The 15,040-nt window shown below is 39.3% G+C and overlaps 1 protein-coding gene across 1 annotated transcript; it reads left to right on the top strand.

Annotated features, from left to right (window-relative positions):
* Positions 1 to 2,191: 2,191 nt before the first annotated feature.
* Positions 2,192 to 14,274, top strand: LOC118800905 (sialoadhesin-like). Its single transcript, XM_036561069.1, has 17 exons — positions 2,192 to 2,223; positions 3,241 to 3,310; positions 3,731 to 4,066; positions 4,175 to 4,411; positions 7,351 to 7,686; positions 7,778 to 7,996; positions 8,264 to 8,596; positions 8,684 to 8,920; positions 9,155 to 9,487; positions 9,576 to 9,809; positions 10,261 to 10,530; positions 11,449 to 11,718; positions 11,790 to 12,029; positions 12,155 to 12,236; positions 12,414 to 12,462; positions 12,882 to 13,102; positions 13,946 to 14,274. Exons 2-17 carry the CDS (start codon positions 3,253 to 3,255, stop codon positions 13,977 to 13,979), a joined length of 3,489 nt encoding a protein of 1,162 aa, XP_036416962.1. The 5' UTR covers positions 2,192 to 2,223; positions 3,241 to 3,252; the 3' UTR covers positions 13,980 to 14,274.
* The last annotated feature ends 766 nt before the right edge of the window (positions 14,275 to 15,040 follow it).

Raw genomic sequence — 15,040 nt, 5'->3', positions numbered from 1 at the left:
TAGTTCTACAGTTACAGACTGTAGTCCATCTGTTTTTCTGCATACTTTCTCAGCCCCCTTTAACCCTGTTCTTTAAAGGTCAGGACCCCTACAGGACCACCACAGAGCAGGTATTATTTGGGTGGTGCATCATTCTCAGCACTACAGTAACACTGACATGGTGGTGATGTGTTGATGTGTGTTGTGTCCACTCACTGTCCACTCTATTAGACACACATTGGCTGGATATTTTTGGTTGGTGGACTATTCTCAGTCCAGGAGTGACACTGAGGTGTTTAAGAAAGCTCCAGCAGCACTGCTGTGTCTGATCCACTCACACTAGTACAACACATACTAACACGCCACCACCACATCAGTGTCACTGCAGTGCTGAGAATGATCACCCACCCGCTCTTAGTGTTTTTCTTTGTGCATGTGTTAAACAACTCTAACCTTTGTTTGCATTTGTGTAGATTTGATTAATAATGGCAATTAATTTAAGATCCAAGTCCAACCTTTTGTACATTTAAACCACATTTTAACTTTTTAGTAGAGTTCTACTAATATATATATATATTCTCTCCTTTGGTTGCTGCTATTTACTATTTTGTGTGTGTATGAATATTTCTGTTTCCGCATTATGACTCAGTTTAGCCTGAAGGAAAATAAAGAAGTTTTAATTTAAGTTCATCTTGAGGTACAGAAACCTTACATAAAAACCAGAAACTGTTACAATGTAGACACAATAGAAAATTGCAAATTAATCTCTAGTAAGGCTAATAACTATTGTTTAATCTCACTTTTCAGGTATTTATTAAATTATTTAGTGTTATCGGTACAGTTCGGGGGGCCTGCTAAGATGCTGGTGCCTAAGACCATGATCCGGCCCTGTGTACAGGTGGACACACAGTGTAGTTCATCTTAGTTCATGAAGTACAGTTATTAGCCTGATACATTTTGTAGCAGCCTTATAGTAATGTATTAATTAATTCATTGTAATATCGATTTCAATGATTCCAAGAATTTGCCTTCACTTGTAACGTTAGTTACATTTCTTAGTTGATTCCTTTTCAGTGCAGTTTCACATGAATCTAGTCAACTGCAATAAGTTACCAAACTCAGTTCTTATTTCTTCTTTGATGTACTTGAAAATACTGTAGCAAGCTGGATACATAAAATGTAACTGTGCTACATGCATCAGGCTGTTTTTAACATTATGAATTATCTAGCCTGTTTCTGCATTTTTTTCACTAACCTTGTTCCCTTGTACTTTTCAAACCTGACGGGTGTGCATGTCTAATAACCACTATTATCATGCCATGTTACTTGTAATGAAATATTGTTAGCATAAATATTACAGATACTGGCACTTTCTAATTTGCCTAAACCAGTATTCACTTTCTACAGTGCAACATTTCCAAAGCAGGTAAATACATTTCTGCTTTTATATTGTAGAGCTTATAGATAAACTCTTTCCTATGTGCATTCCTAGCCATTATGCACAGATTTACAACTAAGTTTCTTTGCATGGAAAACGTCAAGTCACTTAATAGTTCATGCAGGTCCTCTAGTGGCGGAAATTTGTTATTTTGTTCAGTGCAAATATCAGAAGTTGAATGTTGAGGTTCTGTACACGTTTCATAGAGGTAATGATAGGTATTTGAAAATGAAAGCTGCATTGCAATATCATTAAACAAAACTTTTTTTGTTTTTTTAAAGTTTATCAAATTTTGAAAATAAATTGAGTTTGTCAAAAGTTTTTAACAGGAACAGCGTTCAGTGTTTGCTGAATCCTCATTGCAGCATTTACCAAGTAAACATATTGCAGTAACAAAGGTCAGGCAAAACTGTGACCAATAATTTGGACTAATTACATGTTTACTTCATAAGATCTTAAACCTCCTTGAAGATCTTTTAAAAGTAAGCAATATATTGACTTTTTCACAGTGTGCACTTCACACATCTAAAATTGTTGGCAATCTGTTTGTGAGGAGGAAAAACTGATATATACAGTTATATTTATGTACAATCATCTGCACAAACCTTTATTGCCCATTTAAAGTGTGAAAACTTCATTACTTTATTGACTTGTCTGACTCATTTTGAAACAAAGCTTTTGTTCAGTTTATTTAAAAAATGAGGAAGGAAATCAGTGACTGAGCCGCCTTAAGTTTCAGAAGGTTGATAATAGATATTTCCATTCCATTGTGACCACAAGACTGATGAGTGCTCACTGAAAGAAATGTAAGTACACTGTCTTTTGTCTCCTTTAAAAATATTCTACAAGCAATGACTTTTCTCATGTGAGTAGGCCATTTGAAACGGTTGTGATATCTGGATTTTGATATCAGATATAGAGTTGCATTTAATGATAAAAATAATAATAATCGTTTCAAAATATTTAACATACATTTATCGGCCAGAACATTAAAACCACCTCCTTGTATCTACATTCTTTGTCCATTTTATCAGCATCATGTACCATACAGGAGCACTTTGTAGTTCTACAGTTACAGACTGTAGTCCATCTGTTTCTCTGCATACTTTCTTAGCCCCCTTTAACCCTGTTCTTTAAAGGTCAGGACCCCCATGGACCACCACAGAGGAGGTACTATTTGGGTGGTGGATCAGTTTTAGCACTACAGTAACACTGACATGGTGGTAATGTGTTAGTGCGTGTTGTGTCCACTCACTGTCCACTCTATTAGACACACATACCTTGTTGCTCCACCATGTAGATGTAAAGTCAGAGACGTTAGCTCATCTGTTGCTGCACAGTTTGTGTCGGTCATCCTCTAGTCCTTCATTAGCGGTCACAGGACATTGCCCACAGGACGCTGTTGGCTGGATATTTTTGGTTGGTGGACTATTCTCAGTCCAGGAGTGACACTGAGGTGTTTGAGAAAGCTCCAGCAGCACTGCTGTGTCTGATCCACTCGCACTAGCACAACACACACTAACACACCACCACCACATCAGTGTTACTGCAGTGCTGAGAATGATCACCCACCCAGATAATACCTGCTCTGTGGTGGTCCTGTGGGGATCTTCACCACTAAAAGGAGGTATACTAACAAAGTATACAGAGAAACAGATGGACTACGGTCTGTAATTGTAGAACTACAAGGTGCACCTATGTAGTAAGTGGAGCTGATAAAATGGACAAATAGTGTAGAAACAAGGAGGTGGTTTTAATGTTATGGCTGACTGGTGTACATGTATGTGTATAAAATGATCACTACACTTTATTTGTGCTCAAAGGGTCGTGTAGCCATGTTGATTAGAATGGCAGGAAATACATCAGTAGCAGCAATCCTCTTGTTACTGGCAGGTAAACTTGTTTTAATATTTTATATTTAGACTGATGTTTCACTCTTAGTGTTTTTCTTTGTGCATGTGTTCGGTTGATATGTTTTCAGGAATTGTACAGTGTGGGTCAGTCTGGCCAGTAAACAACTTTTGTTTGCATTTGTGTAGATTTGATTAATAATGGCAATTGATGTAAGATCTTTTGATGCATAGCAAGGTCCAACCTTTTGTACCTTTAAACCACACATTTTAACTTTTTAGTAGAGTTCTACTGCTTTACACTTTTTTCATTGTTTTTTCTTTTGTTTAATGTTTCATTTACTGGAAAATCAGCAGCTGCAGTTAACAGTTTGTTTGGGAATGACATTTTTCTATTACATAAAGAGATGGATTACTGCATTAACTCATCTGTATTTGTACATTGTGTGTGTGTGTGTTTCAGGAGTTCAGGCTCATTACAGTGTAACTCTCTCCTCTCAGAGTCTCTGTGCTTTTACTAGAACTACAGTAAAAATCTCCTGTAAATATACAAAACCTAGTTATTCCAGAGTCAGAGAGAGAGAGTGGTATCAGCTCCAGAGCTCTGATGGAGAAGAACAAGTCCTGAGTAAAGATCCTGATAACTCAGCACGAGTTTCAGTAAGTACACGGTGGAATGACTGTGATCTGACAGTGAGGGATGTGAGAGTGAGAGACTCTGGAGTTTATAACTTCAGATTCAGAACATCAAGCAGTGACTGGATATCAGCTTCATCTGGAGTTAATCTGACTGTTACAGGTAAATAAACACACACACGTTCCTACACTTATACAGAGTTTATCTGGTTACATAAGATATAGGTAAGAATTAAGATTTTGAAGATTCTGGTATATTATCTGTGTGTAGAGTTGCAGGTGAAGGTAGATCCTAAGACTGCAGGACAGAGTGAGGTGAAAGTGATTTGCAGCTCCACTTGCAGACTCAGACAAAACCTTTACTACAACTGGTACAGGAGGAAAACGCGATTCATGTCACGTATACGTGACAACTTCATCCTGCTCAACCCAAAGAGCCTGACTGAAGGGGGCAGCTACTACTGTGAGGTGTCTGATGGCAGTATGTGGCACCGCTCAGACCCAGTGTGTAAGTTCCAATCCCTCAGCATCAATCTGAATCACATTTAAAAAACTAAAAAAAATGATGATGTTTAGGTGGCTTATATTTCCTTATTAAAGAAAAAAAAAACACTAGTAGCATTAAAACTACGAAGATGAAGTTGGTTTCTTATTTGCCAGCTTCTTGTTTGAATTTTCCTGTTCCACCTTAACTGGTGCAGCAGTTACATTCTGGCACCTGCAGGAAGAGCTGATAGGTTCATGTTAATTTTTACGTTCTTCTCATATAAGTTGAATTGAATATAATGTTCTGCATCACTTATCATGCTTGGCATCAGTTTACTGCCTCTTCACAAACTGGCTGCTTTTGAGCTGAAAATGGCTAAGATATTAATGTTAGCTGAGGTAACTTACCATTAGCATTCATCTAAAAGACAGGCTGCTTTCTCTGTGTAAATTTCAAGACACACGTGGCCTACAATATGGCTTTAATTGTAATAATGGAATAATGGAAAAATGCTGAGTGGCGTGCTGTGATGGAGTGATATGGTGGAGCATCGGCACAGGTGTGCATACCTTCATTAAAAACATGCCATGAGTTGATGAGTTTGCAGGTAGCTAAACCTGCTCCACTTCATATTACACTCATTTATCGCAGTAAGATTTTTATTCAGACTCTTCAAATGTAGTTACTGAACTACATCCTCACTCTGATTGTTTCTACATATGCAAAGTCAGCATGTTATGATCATGGAAACATTTTTCTCTGTGCCTTATTAGTGTGTATTTGGTATGCAAATATGGCATGCACAGAAAGACTTTTTGATCTTCTACATCTTTATATAGTGCTGCAGATTTTTTGTTTTGTTTTTTTGGCTTTTTAAATATGTTTCTATAAGTTTTCTAGAAATGGGGTGTAATAATTCCATTTTAAAAATATTATGAACAAATCCAATACATACATAGTCAAATCCATAAATATATGAAGGTCAACAAAGTTATTGTTGTTTTTTAGCTGTCTACTACAGCATATCTAGTTCAATACTTAATTAAACAATTATTATGAGCACAAATTGCAGACTTTCAGTTTTACATTATGGGTACTTATATCCAAATCAGGTGAAGGGAATTAGAACCATTTTCATACATAGCATACATGGGCACAGTGCTGGGTGATATGGCCAAAAATGTTATCATGATAACTATCAAATCATTATTTATTTCAAGTTTAAAGGCTAATTTTTGCTCCTGAGTGGATAATCATTATTTCAAACTATCCTTTTTGGTCAGAACATGACAAACACTTGCCAAACAGTAGAACATTTCACAAATTTGTCATGGGATAGTGAAAGAAAGATAGCTGTTTTTATCAGCTGGCGCAGCATGGGCATGATTTTTATATTCATATAATAATGTTCATAATTTTAAGGGAAAACAGATTATTTTTAGCTGCCTGGTGACGAGTGCTAGGCAACCTGGTTGCAAATACTAAACTGTTTAGTTTCTCACCAACATCAGCTTAGTACGAACAGCAAACATTAGCTGGCTTGGTACATCAATGATGAATCACAATATTCAAACACAAGCTAGCAGACATTTGGGTTTCTCTACGCTGTTTTAGTAGTTTGTTAGTCTTGTTTGATCTACATTAACATCAATTCACCGAGCTGTTCGAGTGACAGAGTGCTGCTTCAAGTGAGCCAGCTCTAAAAACAGCTAGCCTGGGAAGCTAGCATTCTCCCACTCTCCAATGCCACACATACCAGATCTTCAGTTTACTATCGTTTAAATCAGGGCTGTAACTTGGATGAACCCAACTTTTGTTGTTTGGGAATGCACTTATACAAAAATATGACTGTTTAGCTCTGTAGTTGTGAGGAGCAGATGTGATTTAATGCTGTTAAAGCTTGTTAGGATGTTAGGAGAGAAGTGAGTTCACTCCAGGCTAATACAGTTATGCCACTTATCTCGTCACTCACTCTTGTTCACAAAACAGATCGCCAAATGTTCCACTCGAACCGGGAACATAAAACCCTATGTTTCAAACATTGCCAAAGTATATTTGGAAACTCATTTTACTTGTCACTCCCTCCCTCTCTAAGCATGCTGAAAAACTTTGAAGTGCGCCCTCTTGTGGTGACAGCAGAGTAGTGTCACTTTCCTCACAGTAGAAAAGACCATCAGGGCTGTCGCAAGAATGCGGAAGTGTGAGAATGGTCTATTGTATCGAACATTTCTTATATCTATATCGAGGAAAGTTGCCTCGATAATTATTGTTATCGTTTTATCGCCTAGCCCTACATGGGCATGTATGACTGCCAGTGTGCTTGGTTCCCTTGTATTTATTGATGGTGTAACTGCAGACAAAAACAGCAGGATGAATTCTAAAGTGCATAGGATTATTCTGTATTATCTGCTCAGATTCAGCCAAATGCTTCAAAACACATTGGATGCATTTCACTTAGTGAGGGCTAAACTGAAGGTAAAACACCTCAAGAACAAGCAGGAACTGAAGACATCTGCACTAAAGGCTCAGCAGAGCATCACCAGGGAAAAAACAGCATCTGCTGATGTCTATGGGCTCCAGACTTTAGGCAGTCATTGACTTCAGGATTTGCAACCAAATATTAAAAATAATGATTTCATTTTTTTGATTGTTAGTTTGTCCAATTACATTTGAGCCCAAAAAAAATCAGATGGGCTGTGTATAAATGTGGTTGTATTTCCTACAACGTACAACTGACTGGGATGTAAATGCCCTTAAAATAAAGATAAAAATCTACACTTTGAGAATATATTCATTATTTAATTTCAACTCCAATATGTTGTAGAAGACAGATAAAATAACAATAATTTTTGTTAATGTCCAAATATTCAGCTTTTCTATGAATGGTCAGATAAATTATAATATTTTCATCACTGGAAATCCCTTGAATTCTTTTTTCTGATTGTAAGTGTGTGTTGCAGGTGTTCTGGGAGACTGCTGGGGTGTGACTTACACTCCTGAACGTGTGTGTGCTCTGAAAGGATCATCAGTTGATCTCTCCTGCTCCTACAACCCTGGAGGACACACAGTGACTAAATCAGTGTGGTTCATTAAAGAGCAGGCTGGTGCTGAGCCTGTGGATCTACAAAAGGATGCAAAGTATCAGGGACGAGTGCAGTACAGACAGAGCGTCCAGAATGACTGTAGTATGAGAATCACTCACCTGAGAGAGAGTGACACTCAAACTTACAGATTCAGATTCTACACTGATGGAAGCCAATACACAGGAAAAGCTGGAGTGACTTTGTCTGTCACAGGTAGTGCTGTATAACATTATATAGGTTTAATTAACCACAAGAATATTCCAGAGATGAAAATATCCCTTTGTTTTTAAATCATCATCTGCAGGTCTGCAGGTTACAGTGTCAAATACACATATGGGAAAACAACTGATGTGTAGCAGCACTTGCACTCTGCCGAACAAACCCACTTACATCTGGTACAGGAATGGAAAGCCTATAGATAACTGGTACAGTAATGGGCTGTACCTGTATGTTAGTTCTATGGATGCAGGCAGCTACTCCTGCGCTGTAAGAGGACATGAGGAGCTTCACTCTCCTGCTGTCTGTAAGAACTTACTTTAAACTTCTCTTATCATCATTTACATACAAGCCTCAAGAGAATTGATTACAATAAATCTATATTCAGCTACCCATGATTTATGCGTTGCAGATATATGGTGTGTTTTTCCTTGAATTTGGTTCATGTGCTTTGCAGCTTTTCTATTACTGACTTTGTGTTTTAGGATTTTCTGCTGTAATCTTGTTTCTATATAGCATTCTTCCTGATTTTCAGTTTGTATGTACCAGATGCTTGTGAGTTTTTGTGTTTCAGGTGTTTTTGATCAGAACAGCTGCTGGAGTGTGTCTTACTCCACACAGACTATCTGTGCTCTGATTGGCTCATCAGTGGATATCCACGGTTACTACACCTTCTCTGATCAGCTGCCTGACCCCCAGCTTGCCTGGTACATCAAACTCCTCCTACAAGAAAAAGAGCTGAGTTCTGCAGATGGCCGAGTAGAGTTTTTCAGTGACAGAGCTAACATGAACACACTGAGACTGAAACACCTCACAGAGAGTGACTCAGCAGAATATCTTCTCCGATTTAAATCCCCCTACTGGTATCACACACACAGCTCTCCTGCAGTCTCTCTCTCTGTCACAGGTAGGAGAAGTGTGTTCTGATTTTGCTTGTGACAGTGTTTACTGTCTATGTTGGAGCTCTGAAGACACTGACAGGGGTCTCTTACAGGCCTGCAGGTGAAAGTGGAACCTGTTGCAGTCACAATGTCAGAGGAACAGACACTGATCTGTAGCAGCACCTGCACTCTGCCCAACAACCCCACTTACATCTGGTACAGGAATGGACAGCCTGTAGCTGTGCCTTACATGCACAGCAGTTGGCTGTACTTGTCTGTCAGTCCTATGAATGCAGGCAGCTATTCCTGCGCTGTAAAAGGACATGAGGAGCTCCGCTCTCCTGCTATCTGTAAGAACATCTCTTTAAACTTCATTCATCATCATTATCTCAGCTGCTATTTGATTACACTAAACCAGTATTCAATTACATATGGCTGAGAGATACAGATGCTACAGTGTATTTGCTATAATTTGGTTTCTATGTTGTGCATATATTAGGTATTTGTTATTCAATTTGGTTTTGCAGCTCTTCTGTTTTCAGTTTGTATTCTTCAAGTGCTTTCACTGAGTTTTTGTATTTCAGGTGTTTATAATTGGAACAGCTGCTGGAGTGTGTCTTACTTCACCCAGACTATCTGTGCACTGACTGGCTCATCAGTGGACATCCATGGTTACTACACATTCCCTCATCAGCTGCCTGACCCCCAGCCTGCCTGGTACATCCGAATTCTTAGACAGGACACAGAGCTGAGTCCTGCAGAGGGCCGAGTAGAGTTTTTCAGTGACAAAGCTAATATGAACACACTGAGACTGAAACATCTCACAGAGAGCGACTCAGCAAAATATCTCCTCCGATTTAAAGCCCACCTCTGGTATGGCATAGACAGCTCTGCCGGTGTGTCTCTCTCTGTCACAGGTAGAAGAAATGTGTTCTGTTTCTGCTTGTGTCTCAGTGTTTACTGTCTGTGCTTGAGCTCTAAAGAGCTATTTGGGGTCTCTCATAGGCCTGCAGGTGAAAGTGGAACCTGTTGCAATCACAGTGTCAGAGGAACAGAGAGTAACACTGATGTGTAGCGGCACCTGCACTCTGCCTAACAAACCCACTTACATCTGGTACAAGAACAGACAGCCTGTGTTTCACTGCAAATCTGCCTCCTGCTCTGTAGCTGTGGTCAGTGGTGAGGTCAGCTACAGCTGTGCTGTTCAAGGCTATGAGAGCCTTCTCTCTCCTCCAGTGTGTGAGTGGGATATTTTGCATGCATAGATAATCCACAGTCATCTACATTTCATTATCTTATAAGATGATGATTGAGTTAACACATAAAAAGGTTAATATTAATTAGTAATTATTTGGATAGCTCTTTAGCAAAATCTTCAGACAATTTACAGAAAAGAAAATTATTGTCACTGTTGGAACAAGCTCTTTAATCTGTACTTTTGTTGTGTTTTTACATAACTTGAAAATGCAAGCTACTGTTTACAATATGTTAAATTTTCATGATGAATAGAGTAAAATAAATGTTCCAAATGTACTTGTTCTTTTAACTTCCATTCAAACTTAATCAAGTTTTTCTCCTGTAAAGTTACCATTTTGGAGACATGAGTTTTTTTTTTTCAACAGGGACAGTATGTTTGCACTATAATACCTCAGTGCTGGTATGTAACATTGGAATATTTCTTTCCAATCAGACTCTCCTAGAAACACCAGAGCAGTGATTGTTTCCTCTGGAGAGAGAGTGGAGGGAGATTCAGTGACTCTGAGCTGCAGCAGTGATGCAAACCCTCCTGTTCTCATCTACTCCTGGTTTAAGCAGAGAGCAGCTGCAGACGCACCACTGACAACAGGCCAGAATTACACCATCACCAACATCAGCTCCCAGCACAGTGGACTCTACTACTGCACCGCTCACAACCAGCTAGGAGAGCACAGCTCCACTCCCACCCACCTGGACGTGTTATGTAAGTGCCTTTAAAGCAACAGAACAACGGTGACTTAAAATGGCTGGTGTCTCAAAGACACTAGGTCAGCCATGGTGTTAATATCCAGCTGAATTTTATCTAGAGTAAAATCAATTTGATATGAGATGTGAATATTGAAAAAATCTTTTTTTAACTTTTTTAAAAGAAAAAACTCTCCTAGCTTTAAATGTGCTGTTTAGATCACAGTGCCATCAAACATACAGAAGGTTGACAAATGTCATAGGAAAAAGGCAAGTAAGCAGTGGAGTCATATTAGAAATGCCAATAAGATATATATATATATATATCAGCTGTGAAAATGGTCTGACACTTTGATATGAACATTCAAAGATCATGAGGCATCTGATAATGATTAGGAAATTACCCAATCTACTCTGATCAGGACACTAAGGAGAGTAAACACTGAAAGACCAGCACAGGCCAAACGGAGGAACTTTTTTGTACACATTTGATAAAGTATATCTATGACTGAAAGAACCCATAAACACTGTCTTGAGTTGAGTATTGTAAGATTTTTTCTCTCTTACTCTCCTTTTGTACATCAGGTAATTGAGGAGATACTAATGTCCTTAAGTCTATGATTATCAAGACATTATTCAATGACCCAGTGTGCTTACTGCAGATTTTATTTGTGACTGCTGGTGAAATCATACATGATCAGCTAGTCACCTTAAGTTTATGTGTGGTTTTGTGGTTTACAGAAATACCAGCATCTCACCTTGAGCTACCTCAGTTCCATGCACCTCTCATTTGGCTGTGGATAGCCTTTCTTCCCAAAATGTCTATAACATATATTACAAGGACATAACGATTCCAAGTATCTTTATAGGGCTGCATGTGACATTCTTAGCACACCCATGAAGAAAGAGCTCTTTCCATGTCTGTGTCTATTTTCAGATTCCCCTAGAAACACCAGAGCAGTAGTTATTTCCTCTGGAGAGAGAGTGGAGGGAGATTCAGTGACTCTGAGCTGCAGCAGTGATGCAGACCCTCCTGTTCTCATCTACTCCTGGTTTAAGCAGACAGCAGCTGCAGACGCACCACTGACAACAGGCCAGAATTACACCATCACCAACATCAGCTCCCAGCACAGTGGACTCTACTACTGCACCGCTCACAACCAGCTAGGACAGCACAGCTCAACACCCACCCATCTGGATGTGCTATGTAAGTGTAGTTTGTTCTGTTTTTTAGTAAGTGTGATAAACTAAATGACTGGCTGAGTCTGTTTTGCTTAGACCCTCCCAGACCACCATCTGTATCTGAACATGTCTCTGGCAGCTCAATCACACTTGTCTGTGTCAGTGACTCCAATCCTGCCAGCTCTTACTTCTGGTACAAGAAAACAGGAAGTGACATCCAACTCATTGGAAACAGCACCAATTTAACTTTAGCCACAAGAGCACATGGACCTCTTTACTGCATGGCAATGAATCAGTATGGGTCATACAACTCATCTGTGTCGTCATTTATATCAGGTATGTTATGGATCTAATTAATGGCCTTCTTGCTAGTGCTTTAGTCAAAAACAGAAAGGCTGGCCAAGACTTCTATAACACATCATAAAAAATACTTGATATTTTATATCTTTTCACAAATACAGGTAACACATCTGCAAAATATGCAGCTTCTTCAGTCACTGTGATTTTCCTGCTGACGTTCATTGCTGCCTTTTTGTGGATGAGGTGAGAAGCTTAATCCACATGTAATATATTACATATGCTCTGAATACTGCATGTAAACTCTTCACACAGTCAATTTTCCCTTTAATCTACACTATATTGTCACACAGTAAAAAAAAAAAAAAATTCTGGAATTGTGGTTATGAAGCTGGTAACCTTTCTGCACAAAAACTCTGACAGGAGACGAGCAGCACCTGCCAGCAAGAGGGGTGAGGAGAAGAGTGGAAGGGTAAGTTTTACTAATGGATAAATGTCATTTCATCCCACTTTAAAGTCCTTAATGGGTCTCATCACTGATGGACTCTGAGGAGCAAGGGGGACCAGCCCCTTGGTGCCCCCATTGTTGAAAAGCCTCGCTAAGGTGCCCTGTAGACTAGCAAATATGAGAGAAATGGCCCTATTGGCTGCCCCTCACATGAAAAAAGTTGTTTGAGCATCCCCTAGTGAATCTTATCATAAATGGTGCATCATAGCATTTTGCATGCTGGTGTGGCTCCATGTTGTTCAGTAGGTGCCCTTTTAATTTTTTTGCCCCGCCCTTTAAACAGCCTGAGTCTGCCACAGCAAGGGCTGTGTAGATAATTCCTTTGTTTGTATTTAGGTCTGCGCATCGTAATCTCCATATTTATCTCTGTTTCTCTCTCTTAGGATGAATGTGCTCCAGTGTATGATAACGTCTCAGCCATGCTCATGACTTCTGCTCCCACAAGAACAGCAGCGTCAGATGATGAGGTTGAACTTAACTACACCACTGTTCGTTTCACACGCTCTCCCCCTCTTTACTCCACTGTCCAACTGCCAAATGCTCTTAAACAAGATGAGGATGTACAGTATGCCACAGTAACCCTTTCTAAACCAAGAGCTATTCGGTAGGTGATGCATATGACTGATCACTCTCACACTTGCGTGCACACACACACACACACACACACACACACACACACACACCTCAATTTTAGCATCTTCTTGACCACAGATAAACAGCAGCTGCACTTATAACAGAAGGTACAGTACCTGTAACTTCTGTTACTGTTTTTTTTACAACTTCATTACACATTTCATTAAAATGGTACTACTCTCTGCTATATTCTAAACACAAACACTAACCCTGAAGACTGTCTGACAGAACAGATCTGTCAACTAGAAACACTGTCTTCAAAAACCATTGTATAAACAAGCAAGCACGGAGATGTCCAGTCTGAAAACCACTGCAAATAATTTCATTATGCGAGACAGAGATGTATAACGTAATAGGAAATATATTGCTGTTCTTTTTAACACTAGTTGATTCAATTCAATTCAAGTGACTTTTTATAGCACTTTAGTCTGATTGCAGTTATTGAAGCTGTTTACAGTTATTTAAGTGACCACAGTTATTTTCGAGACATGTCATGGGTCTTACTAAAACAACAAAAGTTCTAATTTATAACTATGTACTATAATACATTCAGAGGATTGTTTGAGTGTCATGACTCAACACATGATTCTGTGTAACTGTTTTTCTGAGCAGTCAGTGCTTTTGAAAGCAGAAATCAGTTTTCTCAGCATACCAAAAACAGAAATGCACATTTTAGAACATGGCTAGCACTTCTTCCTGACCACAAAGAATTAGGAAGTATGTGAAATTTGTCAAGTAAAGCTCCGTTTTACATGCCAAATTGTTACGGTCAGTACTTTTTCTGGCTAATATCCTCAATGATACTTTTTTGCAGAAATCCAATCTACGGCACAGGCAATAGAACCTGAGTAGAACTACTGCATCGAGCACCAATCTCTCCAAAAGACTCACCATATCAAATAAGGGCAGATACTCCTCTAATTATCAGTACAGCTTTCAAAGTGATATTACAATGAAAAAAAACAAATATACACTATATGGATGAAAGTACTGGGACACCTACACATTACACCTACAGGAGCTTTTACTACATCCTATTCTAAATCCATAGGCATTATTATAGAGTTGGTCCCTCCTTTGCAGTTATAACTGCTTCCCCTCTTCTGGGAAGCTTTCTACAGGATTTTGGAGTGTGTCAGTGTGTTGAATTGAAGTTTTGACCATTCATCCAGAAGAGGTCAGACACTGATGTTGGCTGAGAGGGCCTGGCTCGCAATCTCCATTCTAGTTCACCCCAAAGGTGTTCGATGGTGTTGAGGTCAGGGCTCTGTGCAGGCCAGTCAGGTTCACCAAATTCACCCAACCATGCCTTTGCTTTGTGCACTGGGGCTCGGTCATGCTGGAACAGAAAAGGGCCTTCCCCAAACTGTTCCCACAAAGTTGGAAGCATACAGTTGTCCAAAATGTCTTGGAGTGAAGCATTTCCCTTCACTGGAACTAAGGGGCCTAGACCAACCCCTGAAAAACAACCCCATAGCATTATCCCTCCTCCACCAAACTTTACACTTGGCAGTCAGAAAGGTAATGTTCTCCTGGCATTCGCCAAATCCAGACTTGTCCACCAGACTGCAAGATAGAGAAGCTTGATTCGTCACTCCACAGAACTGACTTGTTGCAGAGTTGGCATCCTATGATAGTGCCATGTTGAAAGTCAGTGAGCTCATCTTTACGACTCATTCTACTGCCAGTGTTTGTCTATCGAGACTGCATGGCTATGTGCTTAATTCTATCCACCTGTTAGCTATTGGGTGTGGCTGAAAAACTTGAACTCAGTAATTAGGAGGGGTGTCCCAACACTTTAGTCCATATAGTGTAGTTCATATAATCATAAGGATTGTTTAGTTTATCACCTTTTATGAAACACTGCTCTATAACCATTGGACCAAAATGTTTATTATGTGTTACTGGT

This window comes from Colossoma macropomum, unplaced genomic scaffold, assembly GCF_904425465.1.
Source record: "Colossoma macropomum unplaced genomic scaffold, Colossoma_macropomum, whole genome shotgun sequence".
NCBI classification, from domain to species: Eukaryota; Metazoa; Chordata; class Actinopteri; order Characiformes; family Serrasalmidae; genus Colossoma; species Colossoma macropomum.
The sequence above is the reverse complement of the archived record's forward strand: the minus strand, read 5'-3'. Positions and strand labels throughout refer to the sequence as shown.

Bases quoted from the DNA above. Each gene is read 5' to 3' on its own strand.
- LOC118800905 (XM_036561069.1), top strand. From the start codon at position 3,253: ATGTTGATTAGAATGGCAGGAAATACATCAGTAGCAGCAATCCTCTTG. The intron at 7,997-8,263 runs GTAAGAACTTAC...TTTGTGTTTCAG, and splicing joins GCTTCACTCTCCTGCTGTCT to GTGTTTTTGATCAGAACAGC. The intron at 10,531-11,448 runs GTAAGTGCCTTT...GTCTATTTTCAG, and splicing joins CACCCACCTGGACGTGTTAT to ATTCCCCTAGAAACACCAGA.